The 25,235-nt window shown below is 36.6% G+C and overlaps 1 protein-coding gene across 12 annotated transcripts in view; it reads left to right on the top strand.

The window, feature by feature from the left end:
* Positions 1 to 25,235, top strand: part of DMD (dystrophin) — a 1,243,922-nt gene that overhangs the window by 390,559 nt on the left and 828,128 nt on the right. For all 12 annotated transcript variants that reach the window (XM_065859822.2, XM_071812115.1, XM_071812091.1 and 9 more), the window contains exon 7: positions 11,763 to 11,881. In XM_065859822.2, coding sequence (XP_065715894.1) covers positions 11,763 to 11,881 — 119 coding nt within the window. The remainder of the gene's footprint in view (positions 1 to 11,762; positions 11,882 to 25,235) is intronic.

The following is a 25,235-nucleotide window of genomic DNA, read 5'->3' on the forward strand; positions in this document are numbered from 1 at the left end:
TAGCCAGCTGGGGTTAAATAGTGATACTCTGTCTCTCATATCATAAGTGGTTTCATTCTGATGGACCTGAATGTAAGAATGCAGTTATCCTGTAGAAACTGATGAATCTGTTTCTGTCTATCAATCTGATTCCAGACTTGTACATGATTTAAAAAAAAAAAAAAAGCTTGGTGTGGGATACTCTTCTATCTGCATCACTTACCTTCATGGAAGTGCTGTTACAGTATTGGAGCTTATGCATAATTTCTGTGGGCATTTCCCATACACAACCTTATTAAGTGGGAAAATGCTGGGTTTTGCTCAACCACCAGGCTACTTAAGTCACGCAGAATCTATGATACAGAGAAGACGAAGTGATTCCTGCAACTTTTGGTGGTACGGTGCTGCCTTTTATTGCCCTGGATACAGCTGGGGTAGAAAAAATAGATATTTCAGAAATGCCAAAAAAATAGTTATACTGAAATTATATTGGCTAGCTAATTAGTACTGTAGACTCAAAGACTAAACCCAGCAGTACTCCATGGCATATTTCATTTTCAGCAAATCAGTGCAGCAGAAGGCCAAAGTGGTGATATGTCTTTTTACCTAGACACAATATGAGACTGCCTGTTTCCTGATTAGGTTATCTATCTGATACTCAGATATTCAGCCTGCATGCTCTACAGGACCATGTAATATCATCTGGTGTCTGAAACTGCTAATCAGAAATTCCATTTTGTTCCTCTCTGTAAGAAAAGCTCCAGAAGTCTGAACAGAGGTGCCTATTCAGGAACAGTCCTTTGCTGGGGAAAATAGTTGACGGCCTAAGGCACACTGGGATTGTTTAGACAAATCTCTTAGTCCACATGCACTGCTGTGTTCCGTTCAGTGCAAAAGTCACCAATTGTGAACATTCATTTCTTGCTCACTGCAATTTATGCACTTTATTTAGGTTTTCTAAAACAGGGCTACAAAACTTAAGCTTGCTTTTACTCTTCTTGTGTCTGCTGCCATAAATCTTGGGTAGCTTTCTGCACAGTGAGCCTATCTTCAATAGAAGTGAAAAAGAATTACTCCACTGAAGTCTGGTCACTTGCCCAGTAGTTAATGCACTCATCTGGGAAATGGCGAGTGTGCATTCAGATTCCCTAAGGCAGTTCTCCAAGACACACCAGTTGTCTTCTTCTGGACTTTAGTCACTAAGTTATTCTGCAGAAGTCTCAGGGGAAGACCTAATGTTCTCAGAAGCCCTGAATCAGTAATTTTTAAGATGAACCTCTGTACTTAGTGTATTTGCTATATTGATTTTTGGTGACTTTGCACTTCATGTTCAGTATGCAGGAGCACTGATTTGCCCTTCAAGATTCAAGATACAATCAATAAAACAGGTACACGAACACACACTGAGTGTTCAGGAGCACTTACTTCCATCCTATAAGAATGAAAAGACTTCTCCAAGAAGCGCTGACACCTAACGTAGTCACTCTAAAATAAAGGTACACTTGTTGGGTGTCCGTGTCTTGGCTTCATGCCTAAATAAGGCAGTTTGAATATACATTTAATAGAAGTTGATCAAACTCCAGTTTAGATGAAATCTCAGAGAAAGCCGGTGTCTCACACATCCTGTGCTTTATTAATATTTTGTAATTTGCATACATAGAATGACAAGCTCTCTGAAGACAAAGACTTTTAAATTTAGCTTCTCTGTTTTTCCTGTTTGATTTTCTATTTCTCAAGTTCTCCTGTTATACTTTTTTTCTCTTCCATTTCCCCATTCTCCATAAAGCTTTATCTAGATGGTCTCTTATTTTTCCTGTCTTCCTCTGAGTTTATTCTTCTATATTTCATTAATACACTTTTTCTATTGTATTTTTTCCTCTTTCATTATTGTCCCTTTCTACAATAATTTTCAGTATCTCTCTTTATCTCAGCAATTTTTATATTGAGATGGGCTCTTGAAAGAAAACAAGGATTTGTTGATCTAATTGTCAGAACAGCTGTGTTTGTCTTTATGGTTAAATAGGAAGTAACGTAGTACATGTATAAAACTCATTGATGAAAAATATTATTTTTAAAGATTTAAGACATGTGGTCATCATTCCTAAAACTTAAGAGATTTTTTTGATTTGTCAAAACTAGTCTTTATGCAAATAGTAGCTTCTTTTGACACTGAAGTCTTTGAGTTTAGCCCTTACTTCAGGTGTATTTCAGAGGTAAGCGATAGGTCTTCCGCATTGACCCTCAGACTGTAATTTGCATACACAGTCTTCATCACATTCAGATGTTCTCAGGAATGGAAGCAGAATTAGTCAGAAACAAAGGCTAGCCATAGTTTGACAATCAGGTACAATAATAAACTCATATGGTGGACTTGGTGCCTGGTATATGTATTTTTGCCAACTTTGGCACTATGCCTAGACTATCTGCTACCAAAAGACCCCAATAAAACAACCAAAAATCTCTACAACACTGAAAAAAATGGCGATAGCCATTTTTTCCAATAATATTTATGCTCACTGAAAGTGAGGGAAGATTTCCTGGTAGCATTGAAGTAGTTTATTTTTGACATCTATAGGAATCAGTCACAGTAGGGAAACATTACATTTCATTTTCTAAACTCAATCCGATTTCATTTGCTTTTAAAAACAGTACTTTGTAATACTTTATGGTGTAATGTTAAGAATGGTATTTTGGCATAAAGCAGTAAGCTATTAAGATCAGTTGCTACATGATGTAGTTAGTCCTGCTGTGTACCAAAATCACACTAGTATTTTTACAATTAGATTTTTCTTTTAAAAATAATTCAAGCCTTTTCTTATAACTGCATCAAAATATACACCACACTGTAGTCCTTGTATTGCCTCATCTGAAATATTTGCTGAGAGCTCAAATTTTTAAGTCATAATTTACTAGAAATAGATCTAATTAACATTCTAATTTCACAAAACACTACTTACAGTAACTAGGAAATTTTTAGTCACAAGATTTCACCGTGATTTCAGGGATATGAAATTAACTTTTTTGTGAACTTGACTTTTTGCAGCTCACAGCAGATAATGGCAAAGACTTTTGAAGGAAATGCATATAAACTTTAACATAAATGAGAGTATACACTATCTTATGTTTATATTATTTTTTGTGTCTTTAGTTTATGTCTTTCCTGTTCAACCTAAATTTATATTTCCTGTTCAACCTCAAATTTTTATGTCTTTCCTGTTCAGCTTTCCTGTTCAACCTCAGTTTACAGCCTCTCAGATTTTTGTTGCGCTTCGTCTATGGGCAGCTCATTTTGAGGGTCAGGAAGGGAAAGAAGAATGGCAGAAGAAAGTCGACTGAGTAGATAAAGATGGAAAATAAACTTACATCTCTTCTTCGTTTTGATATCAACACACTCTGGAGTTGCTACTAGCAGTATATTCCATGTGTCCATCTGGTCTTGAAAAAAATACACCTCCTCCCATCCTCTCTTATATCATGTTCATATGTTTTTCTAAGTATATCATTCAGTTTCATTGCTAAATAGTATATACCTGTTTCACCAGAAAGTATCCAGGCCGAGTGATTTGTGTGAAACATTTGAGGATAGACAGTGCATTATAGAAAATATTGTTATATTAATCATAGTCATAGTCAAGGTCCTAATTGTCAAGGAACAAACACATGGGAAACTTGTTATAACTTCCTCTTCTGTTTATACCGCTGTTATATTTTACGTATCTGCCCTCCAAAAATGTTCTAGATAGTACTAAATAATCTTTATTCATAGTTCAGATGCAAAAAGCTCAAGAATGGAAGAAGAAAAGTAAGGCAGCCTTGCTGTATTCCCACAGTATACGTGCACAAGCGAAATAACTTCAGCTCCAAAATTCCTTGAGCTTCTAAGACATGAAATGCATAAATATTATTATTGAGAAGAGAATACTGGCTTTACATGAATCCCCCAAAAGATCTAATGTGATTCCTTTTGCTCTGATGGTTGATAATAATGAAATAACTGCATGTCTTAAGTAACAAAACAAACCAAAACCAACCTCTATTTTTTTTTTTTTTTTAATTTTAGCAGTTCAGACAGTAGTGTGGAATTTGTATTAACTATGTAGACTATGAGCAGCAATCTCAGTGGGAAGTTTAATCTCTCATAGTCTTTTAACCCATTATTCCCTTGCTTATTGCTGTTTTGTTTTGATCAGATATATCTAGCGCACTTTCTCTGTCACTTTACAAAGGAGTTTCTTTTACTAGATATTCCCATTTGTATAACCACCAGCTCTCTACGGACATTTAGGCTCTTTAGCAACTGTTTTTAATACAAAGTGTGAGGAGCAGTGGAACACAGGTTACTCAGCAAAGCTACAAGGGCAAATCAATGAGCCCAGGGTGTGAATATTCAGAATACAAACTTGGGCTACAGTTCTCTGAATGGTATGTTCTGCATTGAACTGAACAAACAAGGCAGCAGTGGTGGAGTGGTACCATCACCCTAGAAATATCTGGAAATTAACATATTTTGCTAAGGAAGAGAGGTCAGTCCTGTTAGAGTTTAAACTCTCTCTACTCCAGGCTCCAGATCACAAAGGGCTTTCCCTGTTTATTTCTTGTAATATATTTCCTCCAGATGGGTATCAGAGAGAGCTTTACCTCTTTCCTCTAACTTTGTTGAGTTTTTTGTTTGTTTATGTGATTGTGTTTTTGTTGTTGCTGTTGGTTTTTCTTTGGTTGTTTGTTTGTTTGTTTGTTTGTTTCTCCTGTCCCTTTAATCAGGATTTAGAAGTGGGACTAATTGGCATTATTTAGCCTCCTCCTTGTTTCCTTAAAATACCTGAAGTTAGGCCAGGTGATTGCCTTAGAAATTAGTACTTCTCTGTAGCTGTTCCTGCTTCAGGATGGCTGAGTGAGGAAAGGTGCAGGAAAATGGTATTGAAAAAAGGTCCCGGATAGAAGCGAAAGTTTGTCTTCAGGAAGCTAAAAGAAAAGCAGAAGTAAAAGCAATGATACGAAGAGGTATGAAAATACTTTTATTGAAACAAATTGGTAGGTTCTAATGGCATTAAAACCTTAGCTAGATGTGAATATGGCTTAAGAAAATAGCTTATTAAACATGCATGATGTTTCTTTGTGATGTTTATAATTACTTTTGTGGAATTATTTTTTACCAAACGTTACACAAGTTATAAAGGTTGCTGTTTTAAAGGTTTGTGATACTTTAGAGACAGATCAGAAATGTCGAAGAAATTAAAACAGTGCATCCTGTGATGTTAAAGTATCTACAAAATCTTTCACTTCCTTCAGAATTCTCCTCTGGAGCATATGTTTTGTTTCTCTTGCCTTTCTTGAATCTACACCTTTGCAAAATTCATTACCTTTTCAGGATTCACTACCATATGCATCTTAAATGAGCTAACTTCAGGTCCATATGGAAAAAAACTTATTTGAATGAAGAAATAAGTTATTTCTGCCAGAAATTCTGTTTATTTTTTCTTCTCTGCTCAGAAACTTTTGGGGTGATTATTTGGTCCTAGTAGTTATATCTGCACACATTAAAATTAGCTTTCCATTTTTGACAACGATTTAGCAGGTTGTCTCTGAGGAAAAATAAGATGAAACTTTGAGGATGTGCCTTGAAACTCTCTATTGCTGCTAGGGGCTGCAGCTAAATGATTAAATTGGGCTCATCCAGCAATCTGTGAGTAGTAAAAGGTCATCACCATACAGCCACACTTGTTTAGTAGGGAGAGCTCAAAGTAGGCTCACCCAGGCTGTCATATTTAGGGAATAAAGTGATTGACTCGTACTTAAATTGAATACAGTGGGTAAGGTATGCATGAGACACCCTGCACCCACAATTTATGGGTGTTCAGTGTGATGTTCTGGTTCCTTGTGAGTCTCCCCACAGGAGTTCTTGGCCTGTCTGCAGGTCAGGCCTTTACCTCCTCTGGAGCCTGAACCAAACTGCTGCTGTTTTGGCTGGGGATGGGAGGGGTTTGAGTGCATCTGTCACAAAATACTTGAATGTGTTCAGGGAGAGGAGTGAAGAATGCTGATTATGTCTCCTTGGCTTTACTCCCTGTTAGACATGAACCAAGCTGCAGCCATAACAAATTTCCTCTCCCTTTGTACGGTTTGAATAATATGGAGAGAAAAAATGAAAGCAGAGAATCAGTATTCCATTTTATTTCTTTTCCTTACTACTCCATACCTACTCAACCCTGTATTTAAACTCCTTAGAAAGTTAATAACACATATTATTTGAAATCCTGCTTCAATGTTAAGCGATTTTTAAAAGCTATTTGCCATACACCACAATTCTTAAACTTCTAGGCTGTAATATCTCCTGAAGTAATACTTGGTAGATTTGCTACGTAAATATATCCTGTGAAACATCTAGACACATCACACTGAGAAGTCAATGCCTCAAGCTGATATTATGACACTTGTATTCTAGTGAAGGTGCTACTGAAATGCATATACTCAAATATTCTTTCAACAAAAGGAAAATCTGAAAAGTTAAATTGCTGTTGGAATAGGGAAAGCTTTTTTTTTCCGTTTTAATTAAATTGTTGCTGTCTGAGCTGAATTGGTGCAGATCACTGTATACTTTTAAGTTGACTTCAAATCTCTGCTGTCTTCTGTATGTACAATACCAAGAAAATTCATAAGAAACCCATCAGTGGTTTACTGAAGAGCTCTTAGTACTTCTTTTTCATAGTTGTGTCTCAAAGGGCTCAAATCTGTGCCATCTGTAGTAGATGTAAGAGACATTCTGTGTAAAAGAGACTGCATATGCAGTAGAGCTAGAACCACGCAGATTCAACCGAGGTGTTCTACAACGTGGTGTTATCTGAAATGTTGTTATTCAAATTTTTGGTTTGAGTGCTTGGCTGTTTTTTAGCTTATATTGTGTGTGTAGTGGGTTTTTTGTTTTGTTTTGTTTTTAATCATTCACTCTGTGTCTTATCTTGAGAATCCTACCTCTGCAGAAGATGTGATGATAATAGTCTTGGCCTATCTGGACACATTAACTTGAAAATATTCTCCTGGATTATGCAATTGAGAAGTTGGATGAAATTGGACATCTAAGATATTATTAATGATGATAGAGTTGGTTTGGTTTTGTTTTGTTTCAAGAGGAATACAACAATATTGTGTCATTTCTCAATGAAGAATTCTAAATATTATTGTTCTTGCCAACTGGAGTCCTGACTGTTTAGGAGAAAACATATTCCTATATATAAATTCTTATATCACCAAATGAGTCATGATTGTTTAAATATAATGTGTTGCTCTGAGCAGCACAAGTGTGATTAGAACATCGAACCAAATCCCTGTGAAAGCATTTGAGGTGGTGGGAAGGTCTCGTTCTTTTCTTTCTTTGTGCTGAAAGCTTTTGCCTCTGAATAATCTTTTACACCCTGTCTCTGTAGTATTTGTGCAACACATCCTCGCAGAGCTTTTTAAGCAGGAACAGAATAGCAAGTAGAATTGCAACCCTGGACTTTGACAGGGCTAATTTCGGCCTTTTCAAGCAATTGCTGGGGGAAATCCCATGGGCAAGACTGCTTGAAGGAAAAGGGGCCCATGAGAGCTGGATTGCATTCAGAGATTGCTTCTTCCATGCTCAGGATCAGAGCATTCCCACACGTAGGAAGCCGAGGAAGGGAGCCAGAAGGCCTGCGTGGTTGAATAGGGATCTGTTGGGTATGCTCAAGCAGAAGAGGCGAGTTTACAGGTCATGGAAGCAGGGACTGGCCACTTGGGAGGAATATAAGGCTGCTGTTAGAGGATGTAGGAAGGCAGCTAGGGTAGCCAAGGCCTCCTTAGAATTACAGCTGGCAAGAGGGGTCAAGGACAGCAAGAAGAACTTTTTCAAATACATAGCAGATAAAACTAATACCAGAGGCAATGTAGGCCCACTGATGAATGAGGTGGGTGCCCTGGTGGCAGAAGACACAGAGAAGGCAGAATTGCTGAATGCCTTCTTTGTCTCTGTCTACTCCGCTGGAGGTTGTCCTGGGGAACCCTGTACCCCTGAGACCCCGGATGAAGCCAGGTTAATGGAGGAGTTTGCTTTAGTCGATGAGGACTGGGTTAGGGAACAATTAAATAGTCTGGACATCCATAAATCCATGGGTCCAGATGGGATGCATCCGCGGGTGCTGAGGGAGCTGGCTGAAGTCATTGCTAGGCTGCTCTCCATCATTTTTGCCAGGTCTTGGGAAACGGGAGAGGTGCCCGAGGATTGGAGGAAAGCAAATGTCACTCCAGTCTTCACAAAGGGCAAGAAGGAGGACCCGGGTAATTATAGACCGGTCAGCCTCACCTCTGTCCCTGGGAAAGTAATGGAACAGCTTATCCTTGGTGTCCTCTCAAGGCACATCAGGGATAAGAGGGTCATTAGGGGCAGTCAGCATGGCTTTACCAAGGGTAAGTCATGCTTGACCAACCTCATAGCCTTTTATGAGAATGTAACAAGGTGGATGGATGATGGCAGAGCGGTGGATGTGGTCTACCTTGACTTCAGTAAAGCCTTTGACACAGTCCCTCACAGCATCCTCACAGCTAAATTGAGGAGGTGTGGTCTAGACAATAGAGTAGTGAGGTGGGTTGCAAACTGGCTTAAAGAGAGAAGCCAGAGAGTGGTGGTCAATGGTGCGGAGTCCAGTTGGAGGCCAGTATCTAGTGGAGTGCCTCAGGGGTCAGTACTGGGGCCAATATTACTCAATATATTCATTAATGATTTAGACGAGGGAATTGAGTGTACTATCAGCAAGTTTGCTGATGACACTAAGCTGGGAGGAGTGGCTGACACGTCAGAAGGCTGTGCTGCCATCCAGCGGGACCTGGACAGGCTGGAGAGTTGGGTGGGGGATAACCTGATGGAATTTAACAATGGAAAGTGTAGAGTCCTGCATCTGGGCAGGAACAACCCCAGGTTCCAGTATAGGTTGGGGCATGACCTATTAGAGAGCAGTGCAGGGGAAAGGGACCTGGGGGTCCTGGTGGACAGCAGAATGACCATGAGCCAGCACTGTGCCCTTGTGGCCAGGAAGGCTAATGGCATCCTTGGGTGTATTACAAGGGGGGTGGTCAGTAGATCGAGAGAGGTCCTCCTTCCCCTCTACTCCGCCCTGGTGAGACCCCATCTGGAATATTGTGTCCAGTTCTGGGCCCCTCAGTTCAAGAAGGACAGGGAACTGCTGGAGAGGGTCCAGCGTAGGGCAACAAAGATGATTAAGGGAGTAGAGCACCTCCCTTATGAAGAAAGGCTGAGGGAGCTGGGTCTCTTTAGCTTGGAGAAGAGGAGACTGAGGGGTGACCTCATTAATGTTTATAAATATATAAAGGGTGAGTGCCACGAGGATGGAGTCAGGCTCTTCTCAGTGGCAAACAATGATAGGACAAGGGGCAATGGGATCAAGCTGGAACACAAGAGGTTCCACTTAAATTTGAGAAAGAACTTCTTCTCAGTGAGGGTAACAGAGCACTGGAACAGGCTACCCAGGGAGGTTGTGGAGTCTCCTTCCCTGGAGACATTCAAAGCCCGCCTGGACACATTCCTGTGCGACCTCACCTAGGCGTTCCTGCTCCAGCAGGGGGATTGGACTAGATGATCTTTTGAGGTCACTTCCAATCCCAAACATACTGTGATACTGTGATAATAGAAACCTTCCCAGTTACTACAGTGTTCTCTTTGCTAGATATGATATATGAGCTTACAGTATGCCTGTAGTGTATGGCGTAGGAGTGTGCTGGGTTGATCCCAGTCAGCAGCTGAGCACCCACACAGCCCCTTGCATTTTTCTCCCTTTGCTCCCCTGGGACAGAGAAGCAAATAGGAAAAGCAGAAGCAAGAGAACTCATGAGTCGAAACAGAGACTGTTTAATAACTGAAGGAAAGAATACAAAAACAGGTGATGCAAAGGCAATAACACAGCATCTCCTACAAGCAGACTGATGCCCAGCCAGTTGTCAAGCAGCAGACACCTTGGGAGACAACCCCCCAACTCTCCTCTTCCTTTACTCCAGCATTTATTGCTGAGCAAGTTTTATAGGAGAGAGTATCTGTCCCTTTGGTTAATTTGGATCACTTGTTCTGTCTGTGTTCCATTCCAGCTTCTTGCCTGCCCCAGCCTACTCACTTGGAGAAGGTACAAGGGGAAAAAAAAAGAAAAGATATTGATGCTGTGTAAGCATGGTTCTGTGATAGAGAGTTTGTTATTAACACTGTTTTAACCACAAATCCAAAACACAGCATCATGTGGGCCGCTATGAAGAGTGTTAACTCCATCCCGGTCATACCCAGTACAAGAAGGATGAAAAAAATTGTGAAGACATAATCTGTATTTTGAAAATGCCTATGTGTTAGTACACAAACCAGTCTGTGAGATCATAGACTTAATGCATCCATGGTTAGAAACAGAAATTACCACCTCTTAAGTTTCATCTCTCTCTTTCTATCCTGCTCTCAGCCAAATTTAATGTTCTGAAGTTGTTCTACATGTGGGAAGGAGAAACCTCTATTTTTGATTAATGTCTAAGAACCTTTGCATAGAGAAGCTCTCCTCTCATTAAAAAAAAAAAAATGGACAGCAAAGGTATATAACTGGAAAGTTACTAATAAATAAATAGTATTTTTCCTTTGCTCTCTTAGGGGAGTAGAATGTAATTAATGTTTTTGCCATCTATTATAACTATGACATACTGTTTAAAATGAACTTTTAAAATTAATAAAAATGTAAGTAAATCTATCATAACTAATTGCAAAATTTTAATTTGTAAATAACATACTTGATTTATCTGTAGGTAAAATTATAAGTTTAAATATTTTCTGATTTAGAACACTGTGTCAAAGTCACAAATAGTGTAGTTTTTTTTCTTCATATTATATACACATTAATTACAGAATACTTCATGAAACTTTTTTTTTGCAGAGCACTTGAAAACAAATTCTGATCTCCTAATGGTTAACTCTCAGATGAAATGTCAAAGATCACAGTGTATTAACATTATTTATATTGCAAATAGTGCAACTGATAATAACAAGGGGTTAGACTGTGTATCTGAGCAATAATTACGCTTCGGTCTAGAGCTTTTGCTGCTATCAGCTAAAACCTGTGAGTGAACTAAAGTTGTATACTCATCTGAAAAGTGTGTAATTTTCTAAAGCTTTTGGTAAGAAATGGGTCACGTGAACCTGTGCTGCATATGTTCCCAAGTCATGAATTTTTTAATTTCTTGACCAGTTTTGGTCAGATATAACAGCGGGCTGATAGTCTCGGTAGCAATTCCATTCTTAGAAATAGGAAGAGAAGTGAAGAACTCATGGCTGGAGACAGAAGGGAGGAAGGCTGCAAAATGACCTCAATAGTTCCATTGTGCTTGGCCACCACAAGCCAGTCTCAGTGTACACAACCACAGCACATCACCCCTCTCACCCAGGCACTCTTGGGGACTGGAAGCAGGGAACAAACTCACTGTGGGCGTCTTAGGCAGTGACAGGAGCAGAGTGCTATGGGTGAAAAGAGGTGGTTTGGGGGAGTAGAGGTTATAGGCTGCTGGGATTTAGTGGAGAGAAGAAATGTGGTAAATGTGATGGTGATGGAAATCGATCAGTATGGAGTGCAAACCAATTAGAAATCAAGCTTAATTAGTCCCAGTACTGATTGAACAGGTTATTTAATTAAGGAAATAAAAAAGTTGTAGCTGATGCTGATGGATAATTGTAGAAATATGCCATTAAATCTAAGGTTAAAAATTAAGAAACTTCATGTTATTTTTTGTTTTAGACCAGACTTATTTGATTGGAATGCTGTTGTTTCTCAGCGGTCACCTATACAGCGCTTAGACCATGCTTTCAACATAGCCAGGCAACACCTGGGCATAGAAAAACTCCTTGATCCTGAAGGTTAGTAGAAATTATATTCTTTTCTCTAAGTGGAAAATCAGTTTTTCCATGCTTTTGGTTGTAAATTTGACTTCTTTGCACATTAATTTAACATTTTGCAAGATAAATCTTAGACTGAAGCAAAATACTTTATTTATGTTTTAAGGTTAACTTTGTGGCCATTAAAGTAGCGTAAGAACTGCCTGCATGTACATGCTCTAAAGTAATTTTTTCCAGCTTTGAGGTCACTGTTTTAATGGGCATGCATTGAATTAAAGGTATCTATCTCAAGAAACAGCTGATTTCTGCTTCAAAAGTTTAGAGGATCTGCAGCTGCAGAGGATCTGGAAAGATCATGAGTTAAAATTACTTTTTAATATGCATTCAAAATGTGTTTTTAAGTTCTAGATACTCATGTCTTTAAAATATGATTTATATGTCTTCCATATATTGAAATTTTATGAGGATGACATTACTCATGTCACTATTGGTTAGTCTTATATGGAACAGACTTGCTTGTTTTACCTTAAATCTGTATTTTGTATGTCCTTATGCAGTCATGTTTGAAACGTTTGTTCTTTTTCATATGATCTTTTAAATTCTGTCCATTTCTTTATATTCTCTGCCCCACTTGCTGCATTGCTGAGGGCCTAAGCAGTTTTCACTCGGAGAACATTTCTAGAACATCTTTTACTACAAGGCGATGTTGAACAAAAGTGATTTTTTGTGTATGCCTTTGTATATTTATATGCGCTTTTTCTACACTGTGATCCATATACTGTTTTCATGCAATTTTCTACAGTTTGCCTAATAAGCCACTAGTAAATGCAGTTTTCTCTATATTTGTACTGTTCTCAGTGGCTCACCTCATGATGAATTTCTGAGTTGAAGAACCAGAATTTAACAAAATGTAAAAATTAGTCTAAAATATAGCATCAGGCTTCTTAATGTTTAAATATAGTAGAGCATGTCTCAAGATTGAACTAATAACCTTGTAACCCTTATATTTACTTAGGAGAAATACAAGAAAAAAGTGCTTATGCTGTAGGTGAACATCATAAAGCTCTCTGGTTCTGTAACCTTACTGTTTTGTAGAGTGAAAATCTATTAGAGGAGATGGTTTAATTCAAGATGGCAATATTTTACCCTGTGTAGAACTAAGAGAAGCATCTCAAGCTCTGCTCACAATTAGGGCAGTAAATAAGATATAAGAGTCAAAGATGACATGGACTTGCCACCTCAGAGGTGAAAGCTTCATGAGTTCCTCTTCAGTGTCTTCTCTTGTGTGCTGCTAGGTAGCTCCCTTTATACCAGCAATGTATGGGGTGCCTGTAGTGGAACTTGTGGAAGAAATGCACAGTAAAACCAGTACAGCATTGCTTGTTAGCACACTGTCTTTCATTTCTAGAACTGAATTTGTGCGAGTCACTGGAATAGGAACAGACTTGGTATGTGCTAATGCATGAGGTGCAGCTTGTAGGTTCTGAATGAGATTGGAATTGAAAACTGTGTTGCACAACTGAATAAAGTTGAAGTCTTTGCTATAATTGGTCGAACTTTCTTCTTAAAATAGATTAGGGAATAAGTTATTTTCTGTATGCAAAAGTCACTTTTGATTAGACATTTTATTCTAGTTTTGGCAAAGATACTTGCAGTTGTTTAGCCAACAATCTCTTAAACGCTGGTGGTTTTCCAAATGTCTGCTGTAATTATTTGCTATTCACTGTTGTAAATTGTGGTATTTGCAACTTTTTTTTTTTTCCCCTCGAAATAAAATACTTCAAATTTATCCAAAAGAACAGTAAATTTTGCACCTATTTGAAAACATATGAATTTCTGAAACTTTAACAATATAGTTCATGGTAATAAATCTGTTCCTAGACTGAAAAGCAGAAGTACTGGTACATAAATGAGAAATCTTCTTTGAAGGCTCTAGCATTCTACTTCTGTAATTTTCCTTTGTCTATTTATCACCTCTCCAAATTAGATACTGAAATATCTCTTCTTGTGTAACAACACTTTATTCTCTGGCTGTTAATTTAATAAAAACCGCAAAGTGCTACTATATTAGAACAAAAGAGAGTATTCGTTCAGTGGTGAAATATTATTTTAATGTAACGTAATATTTGTCAAAACAACACATAATTTGTGAAAACACTTCAAAGATTGTTTTTGTTAATTAAATATTTGCTGTCTTGATATTTTGAAAATACTATGTAGAAAGGAAGTCACTTCAATGAAGCCTTACTTTTCTGCAGCTGTAGAAAGTAGTTAAAAAAAGAAAGGATTGGGTTTTTTTCTGTTTGTGCTCTGAAGTTACTGATGACTGATACATCTTGAAACATGACTAGGGAGTTTGTCTTAGCAATTACATTTTGAAAAGTAAATATTTTTGTTCAGCTAGACATTGTTTTTCTAGGTTATATATGACTATATAGTGCTACAAATGTGATTACAAATACAAGCTTGAAGTCTAAGTTTCCCGGGAGAACACTCAGTATAACTAAGTGTGCAAATCTCTCCCAAAAGAGACCTTTTGGGGGAGAAGATAGGCTCAGCCCATTGACTGATCTCACAAGTCTGGGATGCTGTCTCCTTGACTTCTCAGTGATGGTGTCTTCACTGACTTTCTCCTATTGTTAGGATATTTTATACTATTTTATACTATTTTATACATTTAGGTGGAGCTTGAGTGACTCTGTCATATGTACTTTTGTTATTGATTGTGGTAAAATTCTCTCACTTTGGTTTTTAAGGTACAGACTTAAAAAAATTCAGAGAGCATGCTCAAGGGAACACGGAGGCAGGTATCCTTTGGGATGGGAGTGTATCTTGGTATTATAATGAGATTATAATAAGCAAAGTTCATCCACAGGACAATTTTCCCCACAACTGCTAGCTCAGGAACTAGCATGTCGGATGGAATGGAATATTTATTTCTTACTTGACAGCAGCTATGTGCATGGTACCATCTAGTTCCTGTACCCGCCTAATATGCAGAGCCTGGCCGTGGTATCTCCACGTCAGTCCACCCTCTGTACTCCTTGGTGCCAACACACTGAGGTCTCCCCGATTTTATTCTCAATAAGTGTACCTTTGATGATTAGTTTCAGTAAGTTGCCCCTTCAATAATTATTCCACAATAACTCACAGTGACCTTTTGTTGTAAGACATTTATGGTTATGCAACTAAGATATTTTAAATCTTGATAATGTTCTCTGTGATCCTTTCAAAGAAAAGAAATAGTTATTTTCCTTTGGTTGCTCAAGAGTGATATTTGTGAGCTTCCAATCATGTCTCATTCAAATCAAAATGCCATGCAATGAACATTACCAAACCCAGGTCATTTTACTAGTGATTTTTCTGCAGATGTGAGTGGTGAAGCTAGCATGTGCAAAATTGTACACAGTAATGTGTATTTTTTAATGTTATTTTCATTTTCTTTTGAATACCATTACGCTTGGTACAACTAAAGAAAATGTTCAACTGTTTTTTTCAGACCTTTGTGATGACTGTTGTGGTATTCTGGATGTAAATCTGAGTTTCTGACTTTTGAAAATATTTTGGTTGGTTGTTTTCAATGTAAATGATTCAGGTTGTTTTTTCTCTGACTGCTCTCTTGAATTATATTAGAAATAAATAGTATAACTCTCTCAACACTTTTCTTTTAAAACTTATGAACTTACAGTCTTGAGCTCCCTACATTTCTCACTTTGATTCTCAGCTGTTATGTACATGGCATGAGTAGTGATGGAGATATTTCCCATCTTTGTTGGTGTGGGTTCACTCTATCTATTTTCAGCATGAGACTTAAAATATCTTCAGTACATCAACCAAATGATGATATTAGTACTTCTGACTCATTTATATGAAAGTTTGAACAGCTGATCAAGCTGTTAAGATTAATCTGTATATTTTAATAACATCTAATCACTAGTACTTGCAGTTACATCTTTTAGTAGTTAACTGATTCTTCATGCTCATTTTATCTTCACTGCATTCACATGATTCCAGTCTTCAAATACAAACTTCAGAAAATGTAGTAAAGGTTACTATGTTCTTGTAGTGTGTCCACTTTTTCATGAGCATCCTTTTAAGTGTCACCAAGCAAAGAACAGGACAAACAAACAACAACAATTGTGTTATGGTCAGTAACACATAGTAGTTAAATGTTATTGGTTGACTTTACTTTTTACTTCAGGATAAAACACACATGTATTTAAGACCAGAAGGGTATTTAGAGAAACAGTAGGGAGGGCTCTCTCAGAAACTGAATCTGAAAATACATCTGAGCTGTCTTGTCTTTCCCTTTACAACAACCAAATATGAGTGTGGTAGCAGTGACAGCAGGAGATGAAGTGTCTGTGTGCTCCCTTGTAGCAATAAACTTCTGGTTCTTGGTTTAATGAACTTGTCCCTGCTGTAATTTTTCTGGCTCTTGTGCTTGTTTGTGCTAGCCCGATGACAAATAGACTGTGAAGTTATATAATGGCATTTCTGCTGTCCTTTTTAGGTGAAGTAATTATCCAGTTTCTTATACTTTACTGTGTAGCCTGATAAAAACCTCGTTTAATCCATCCCAGTCACACTTTCCATATTTTCCTTGATTTGCACTGATGACATGCATTTTTGGCACCATTATTAAGTGATAATGAGATTCAGAGAGTTTTCCATTTGATAACTTTTTTGTTTGATCTTGAGTTTGCATACTTCTGCATCTCAACAGTAATGGGTTCTACCATACCTGTAGCACAAAGAAGAGGGGGGAAGAAAAACCTGTCAGCATTGTAGTTTGTGAAGCTGTTAACCCTATCTATACCCAGTAGTTGTGTACAGTGATGTAGTATTGTATACTATTTTTCAGCTTCTTTATTGGCCTCACGGATATGGCTCATGTCAAGGCAATATGAGAAGGTATTTATTTTTCTATTATAACCTAAATTTTAGAAATGTTTTGCCTATTACAGTGTTGGTATGGGAGATTTTTATTTTTGTAAAGGCTGAGGGGAGACAAGTCACAAGAGCTATGTTTGATATTGTGCTGCTGATAGTAGTCAAGGAAATTGCTGTATTAATGCTAGAAATCATTATTTCAGCTGCACAAAAACCTTAACTGTTAGAAAATAAAAAGGATCATTTTTTTCAAGCTCCTATTGATTCTCTAATCCTGGAATATTTTTGGTTAAATAAGAGGAAAGTCTACAGGATTCATAACAATAAAGAATTAAATTGTTACAGGATGTGATTACTGGACTTTGCACATAAATACTTGGACAGCTTTATGTCTGGAGTTGTCTTTTAATGCCACTGGCTTAGTACCAGCAGTAAATTTTCAGTTGGGACACTATCATAGTGTCTGATTTCTGTTACACAGCTATTTAGGAAAAGAAATGCAGATCTGCAGGAGTCCTCAATCCTACTGTCAATTTAATGATTTATCAAGTTGCAAGATTGCTGGATATGTTATTTATTTTAGTCATATCTTTAGTGACAGCAGAAGATTGTGTTTGAGAACTGTCTTTGTATATTTGCTGATCTGAATATTCAATAGTCTGTCAGTATTTGAACCTGTGTATGAGTTAGATAATCCAAAACAAAAATTCTAAGGCTGGGAAAAATTTACATTAGTAATAAGTCATCAGTTATATATATCTTAATATGTAATATTTGGGTTGCTTTTGCCTCTGTTTTGAAAGTAAAAGTAAAATGCAGTGTAAACATATACACACCTAAGCCATTTTATCTAATCTGTGTTTCCTGAGTGCTATCACCTGCTCTGAAGTACTCTGCAGCTGTGCATTTGGAATGTTTCTGTGGAATGCAAGATTAGTGGATGGTTTTGATTCTGACACTGACTTCTAAAATTATGACCTGTATCAAGATAGTCATTGAACAATTGTTAGCTCGTAGCGATAATGTTCAAACAAGAAAAAGATAAATTCCTTAAAAGGAATTAAGAACTCCTAATCGTGTCCCCTCTCCCCAATGTTTTTGAGTCCAAAAATTTTCCTTTTGAAAAAAAAAAAAAACAGGAAAAATGCCTTGAAGTATTCTCTTGAAGTTTTCTTCATGTTCTGGCACATGAATTTTGCTTATCTCTAAGCATTCCTTCCACTGGAACTATGTATAGCTGGGAGGACTTGAATTAACATTGTTGCAGTATTGAAGCACAACAGCAAAAACACAACCATTTAATTATTGCTTTGCCGTTTGTCAGTACAAATTGCAGCTTTAAGTGCTGGATATGTCATTGTGCCATGTAATGTACTTTGTCTTTCATTTGTAGCACAGCTCTGAAACACAGCAAGCGAAGGGCTATGGAAATACCTTCAAAAGTAACAGTGAAAGTATACAATATTTTGGCTAAGTGTTGCAATAGGTAAACTCTTTTTCTGGATAAATTTGTAATAGAAATAGGTTTTTCAAGTGGTTGCTAGTTTGATCAATATTCTTGTAATATTTTACAGTTCCTTTTGAGAAATATTTGGCCCCCGATTTAACTGCATTTCCTATTTTCCTACTGATAAATGAAATACCTGCTTTTTCTTTGCAGTCTCAAGCAAATACAAGTAGTCTGCAAAAATAGTAAATTCACAAGCTTGCATCTAAATCCACTTTCTCTTCCAGATTCATGAACAGCTTTAATAATGCCTCATTGACCTGAGAGCAATTTAATTATAAAGAGGCTTCTCGACAATCAGAAACTTTTGCAGGTTTTCATGGAGATAAATAACTAGAAGAGTGCCACTTTAAGAGACTGAAGGACAAAACAGGCCCTTTTTATCAGTGGGAAAACTTACAGTAACTGGGATTTAATTGGGAGCAGGGCACATATGTTACATAAGAAATTACAAGATTTTCCGTCGCAATGGATTTGCAGAGTATAATATCACTTGAAATACTGAACTTGAATTATAAAGAGTTCTCTAGTAACTTTGCATTGTAGGTATTTCAGCAACTCTTAGATGTAATTATCAATATATGGAAGGTCTGAAAGGTTTTGGAATGTTGAACAGATAATGTGATATTTCTCAACAACTTATTCTAGCAAAAAGAGTTAGATGGGTTCCTTCAGTGTTTAGACTCTGAATCTGACTCTGAGTCAGTCTTTTTTCTTGTAAACGTAAAATATAAGCATCATGGTATCATCAGTGTAGGCAAGATATAAAAATAAACAAATCCATGTTGTTCAGAATATTCCATATTTTGTTTAAATAATGAAGACTAGTATCTTTCACCCCAGGAGGAAAAATTAAGCTATTACACTTCCAATATTTAAAACAGCATAGAAGTTATTTGCAGAGAAAGTTGAATTCAGAGGTTTTCTGGTATGCCACTTAGGGAGAAATATATGGCAGGTGGTGACACCACTGACAGTCCAACCTTCTAAAAATAATACCCATTCCTTCTATTATCAAGCAATGGAGCTTTCTGAAGTCTTATATTCTGAAATATTTACATACGACCATTGTTTTCATTGAGAAATACAAAATTAAGGAGAAAAAAAAAGGGAATTGGGAAATGTTATTTTCTTCTACTTTTTACAAAGATTTATTCTTAAATATAATGTTAGAGGAATACCAGATGATCTTAAAGCAGTCAAAAGGCCTTGTATATGTAATAAGAATGAAGACTAAAAAAGTACACATCTGCTCTAACTGCTTGAACAGGGTAAAGAGCTCTGCATATGTTCTAAAGGGCCATAGACCTCTGTTGCCTTGTCATCAGTAATTTTATCTCCCTGTTTTAATGAAGTCCAGTGTAATGGAAGATGCATTTCAGCTGACAACACACTACTGAATCATCTCAACATTGTGAAATGTACTTGACTGAGATTATTTCTCAGCTGAAATGGGTTAAGGGATTTTGAACACTATCATAGCTTTTTCTACATGTCCTGTTGTTGCTCTGCTTCAAGTGTGTTCTGTGGGTAAGAATGTTTCATCTATGACCTCAGCATATATGTCTCATAAAGGCACATATGCCATCTTTGGGGCTTCCAGTAATGCTTTTCTGTTGAAAGTAAGGAAAATAAGGACTGTTGCAAAGAGCCATGTGGTAGGAAAACATTTGTAAACCAAATTTGTTAACCAGAATGTAAAAGATTTTCTGCTTTACAAATACATTTTGTCAGAATTGTACATCACATAAAACAATGGTTATTAACTGGTTTGTCATGCATCAAATAGAAATCGGAAAACAGTCCTTTTCCTGAGGACCTTCTGACAAAAGAAATTTGTTTCTGTGCATATTAAAAAAAAAAAAAATTAGTTCTTTTTCCCTTGGTCTAAATTTTTTCTTCTCTGTTAAGACAGGAACAACCTCTGATTTTTGTGATTTCCTAGAAATTATGGAAAGCTAAGTCTTAAGGGATATACAGGAGTCTTGGAGATCATGCATTATAGCTGTATGAACAAAAATAGCAAAATTAGGAGGAAGAGGACTTAACCTTTCATCTAGGGCATAATGGCTTTTTATAGGATTTATCTTAAAATTTTGTTTACCCTTGCACATGTGTATGAGATATGTATGTATATATAAATACTTGATCTGCAAGAATAAAGGTAGACTAGAAAATTAAGAAAGCTCATGGTATAACAGGGGTTTCGATGCTAAGTGCATGTCTTGTTGACCTTTTAATAGCTGAGTAAATACTACTATAGGATCATAGTGTCACAAAGGTAAAATCTAAATGAAGTGCATATATTTTTTATTAATGTCTTGAAGCTTAAATGCATAAGACCAAAGAAAGGAGAACTTAATGATTCTTCTTTAAAATACATGAAGATCTTGCAGCAGTGATACCTATACTATGGTTTACATTTTATGAATGAAAGCAGGGGTACTATTAGCATATTGGAGAGGTGATAATCATACTCACCTTGGATTTTTAGTGGTGGTATAACTCAGACGTACCACTATACATTTCTGTCATAGCTTGTAACAATGTTGTTCTTTAAATTGGTAAACTTCAGTGACCACACTTACTGTTCTTCACATGATGCTTACATCATCATGAATGAGGTACTGCAAAGACTTCCCTCATTTCTTACCTAGGTGTTCTGCTCAGGGGAGTGTTTGATGTGGTTGGTTGGTTTGTCTGTTTGTTTGGTTTTCATTTTCCTGAGTTCTTTATAAATCTTTGGGTCTATATTAATATTCCGCAGTCACAGTTCCTCAGAACTGTCTGTCAAATTATAATCACCGGTCTGCTCTGACAAATAATCACCGGTCTGCTCTGACAAATAATCACAAAGATTTCTTTGTCACTATATCACATTGTGCATAATTTTCTGTTCGTCATTACCAGTGCCATGTTCTAGCCTTGTTTTTCCAAATAAATAATTACTCTGTGTTAAAATATTAATCCAGGTTCAATTTTGCATTATTTTCTTCCCATTTTTTTCATGTTTTTTAATTGCACATATATTGTGTCTTCCACTGGGACTTGCTATGCCCTTAATCCATGCTTGAAGCTAAAATTAATGATGTTTGTTTATAGCATGCTTTTTTAACAGTGTAATTTAATGAATGAAGCCCTTTGCAATTGTGCACATAGTTCCTGGTTGCTCAAAATAATCACAAATGGAAGACAACTGAGAAGAGATCATTTAGAACAGAATTACGTTGTCTCCTGCATCAAGACAGAGAACAGAATAAGTGTATAGTAGTCTTAAAATCACAAATGAAGAAGGAGGATTATTTAGGTAAACACTCAACATGAAATCTGACAAGCTTCTGTTGATGTACAGCAATGCATATATCTTTACTGGATATTTTGTCACACAATAGTTTAAAAAGATGTGAAAGCACTGTAGTTGCTCAGCTATCATAAAGTCTATTAAATTTTAGATAGATTTCACTTGAAGTAGGGAGATTTATCTGGAAGAATAAGTTTTAATATACTTACTGTAAATAAAGAGTAGTTCTTCCAACTAAGAATAGGCCCAGTTCAAAATATTCCAATTTGACCTTAGAATCCTAATTCCTATAATAATATTTCCATAATCTGTACTTTCAGTATTGTAATACATGTACATATATATACACATGTATATAATCAAAAAAGGCTTTCTGAAAATACAGATGGTTCATGTAGAGTTGTAGAGTATGGGAGCTTATACTTGAGGGTTAATACTCTATTGAAAAATCTGGAGGATACCTTTTGCTTAAAATGAATGAAAAAAAACTATTGGGTATCTTCATATCCTTCAGTTTTTTTGATAACTGAGAGAATTTTCTCAATTAAGAAAACCCATAAGCTACTTCCACTGCGATGATACCACTATCTGCCTGTCTGTTAATATCAATTTGAAAAGCTGCTAAAGAGATTACATAACTTAAGAGAAAAACTCCTAGAAGTAGCTTGAGAAGTTTAACCATGTCCTAAACTCTGGTAGGATGTTTGAGTCAAGTTAGCCAGTATGCTGAACCTTGTACCAGGAGCAAAATATTGCCTAAGGTGCAGAAATAAACTACTTTGCTTAAAGGTCAATACCAAATAAAGATAGTTCTTTCCAGGTTGTGATAGGAAGTTCTGAGAGTCTGAAAGGCATATTTTTAATAATGTAGGAGTAGCATACATTTACATGTATTTAAACTCCTGCTAATATCCTGCTATATACTTCTAAACATGTATACAAAGATGCACACACTAAAGATTGTTTTCAGAAGTTCCCATGAAACTGCAAGACAAAATCAGCGATTTCTGCCCAGTATCCCAGACTTTTTCTCTAGTGCTTCGTTTGTATACTTTCTTTTGTCTGTGTGAAAGTTAACTGTCTGAGTTTAGGGAATGTATTGGACTGCACAAGGCAGAATCCAAGCTCTATGATTCTGTAATGCCAAGTTTGTACATTGAAGGAAATAATAAACTTTAAGAACTTAGCTAAGATGGTGGACTAATCATTGTTTTATGCTTGCTTCTTAAGCTTACGATTTTAAGTTGTGGGGTTTCTTGTTTTGCTGAATTCATGGTAGCTTCTCTTATGCTGCTTCTCATGCTAGAAAATGTTTGATAAGGAGACAAGAATGGGTTGAGGATGGAGTGTGGAATATTTTAGTAAGAAATAAGATTTCACAATGGCCAGAGAAGGAGAGAGAAAGAAATGCTGAAAATTACTGAAAAGAACTTTAGGAGAAAGAAGAGACCAAGAAAATATTAAAATTAACATCTGATTATTTTTTTTACATCAAAACTGTCTGTAGTAGAAACAGTGAAAATAGACTTTAGCCTGTTTAAAAGTGCTATCAGTGATTGGTAATGAAGTTCTCTGGTTCTAAAAGTTCCTTTCAGCTAAAAAACTTCCAATACTGTGACAATTCTTTTCTAGATTACAGACTGTTGCTACAAAAGGAGAGAGAAAGATTAGCAAAGAATTTTTACTGCAGAGTATGGAAGATTTTATACATAAAACAAACCTGAATATCTATATATTTCTTTCTTTATTCTATCTCTCTTCTATGGGCCAGATATGAGAAACTTTTTGTTTGGAGAAAGTGAGTTTTCAAATAGTTGAAAATAATTTTCTCTAATTCAGTACAGAAGAGATGGCAAAGGTTGTCTTGAATTTAAAATTCTCCAAAGGACTGAGAAAAATGTACTTCTTGAATTTACTTACACATCAATGCTGTGACAATTGCGAGAACTGCCAGTTAGAGTAATAACCCAGTAGAAGTAGCTTTTGTTATTAAAACTTCTTAAGAGTTAAATATCACATTAGAAACGTAATGACCCCTGGGACTGAACTTCAGTGCAATACTTTTTGTTAAACTGTAGAAATTACAGCAGTTTTGTGAAATTGAGGTGATACTCTCTGACTATGCAGGGTTATAATAATAACAAAATAATCACTTAATGTTAGCATATGTACAGAACTTTCCATTTTGAAAGTAATAAAATAATTCTTTCCAGGGTAATGAAATAATTTGTTGGACCTGATGATTTCAATTGCTCATTTCCTGTGGAACCTTTTTGTAGTTTCTATAAGCAGTTACTTTGGAGACTTTGTGTCCAACAGGAAAATAAGTTCTGTGTGGGGTGCATGACATAAGCGATCGTTTGATTCAGTCATTTGGTTTTAAGCAGGTCTTCTCCTGTAGGAGAAGTCGCTTCTGTCTGCAACAGCCTGCTTACTTTGTGAAATAAAGAAATCCAAAGATCAACAAATTCATAAAATCTGAAAGCCATGGCCTCTGCAGTTAAAAAGATAGAGGCTTTTCAGCATAAAAGAAAAATGCTGGTTCTTGTGGGTTTTTTTGGGAGCAGAGGAAAAATAGGGCTTTTTTCCAAATGGCAAGTTATCATTTACTTCCCATGCAGAGAGGGAGGCTGCAAAGCCTCTGTTTACTGTGAAGAAACATTCATTGTTTGACTAAGCCCTCTTGCAAAGAAGGATATTTCTGGGTGCAGCCATGCTAGTAATCTAGTTTGTTTGCTGTGCAAGGTCCAATGGAAAGGAATAAGGTTTTGTCCTTTCTTTGGCAAATAAATAGAAAGGTCATAATTTCCTTTGAAGTACACTATTTTCTATTCAGTGTCAAACTACTGGAGTGTTTTCTAGTTATCAAAATGCTGATAATTGTCATAGCAAGAAAAAGGCTCAAGTGCATTAGGGAAATCAGTTTATGAAATCTTAGTAAATCATTGTACCCCAAGTGGAAATGCTGGACTTTCTTATTCTGGTACTCATTATCAAAGGTCCTCTGAAACACATCCACCAGGTGGTGAAAGAAGCAAATTTGAGTTGAAGCCTCTGGAAAAGAAATGGAAGGAAGAAATTAATATGAATCTTTTGTGTAGAATCAGTATAATTGACTTTTATTCTCTAAACCAGTATTTGACATCTGAGCTAGTTTCTTAGGCTCTGCAGCCAGAGAAGAACCAAATTTTTGAGTCATTTAAGGTAGATGTTTTGTTTAGTATGAGATGAATCATGCCCTAAAGGTAGATAACTGCTTTGAATGGATATGTTCTGGTTTTGACCCTGACTGAGTCTAATCTCATTCATGTGCATAAGTCCAACTTTGTGAGATGTATCCCAACCTTTAAGTGTGGCTGTCTTGAGATAAAAATGTCTAAAAAGACCCTAAGAGATATAATTCACTCTGTGGTTATTTTCATTTTCAGTTGACGTTCTTCCATAACAAGTCACTGTATCTAAAGCCTTAATTAATTCCCTTAGCATCTCAGTGTGTCTGTGTTAATCTTGCACACAAGACTTTCTGGGCACTGTAATGGCTTTTCTGTACAAAATCCCATCCAAAAAAATACCTTGAAAGAGAAATATCCTTCTTCCATACAATGAGTATTATATTTTACAGATACCAAAGAGAACACATGGTAATGATTGAAATGAGAAAAAAGAATCACCTA

The sequence above is a fragment of the Patagioenas fasciata genome, chromosome 1 (genome assembly GCF_037038585.1).
Source record: "Patagioenas fasciata isolate bPatFas1 chromosome 1, bPatFas1.hap1, whole genome shotgun sequence".
NCBI classification, from domain to species: Eukaryota; Metazoa; Chordata; class Aves; order Columbiformes; family Columbidae; genus Patagioenas; species Patagioenas fasciata.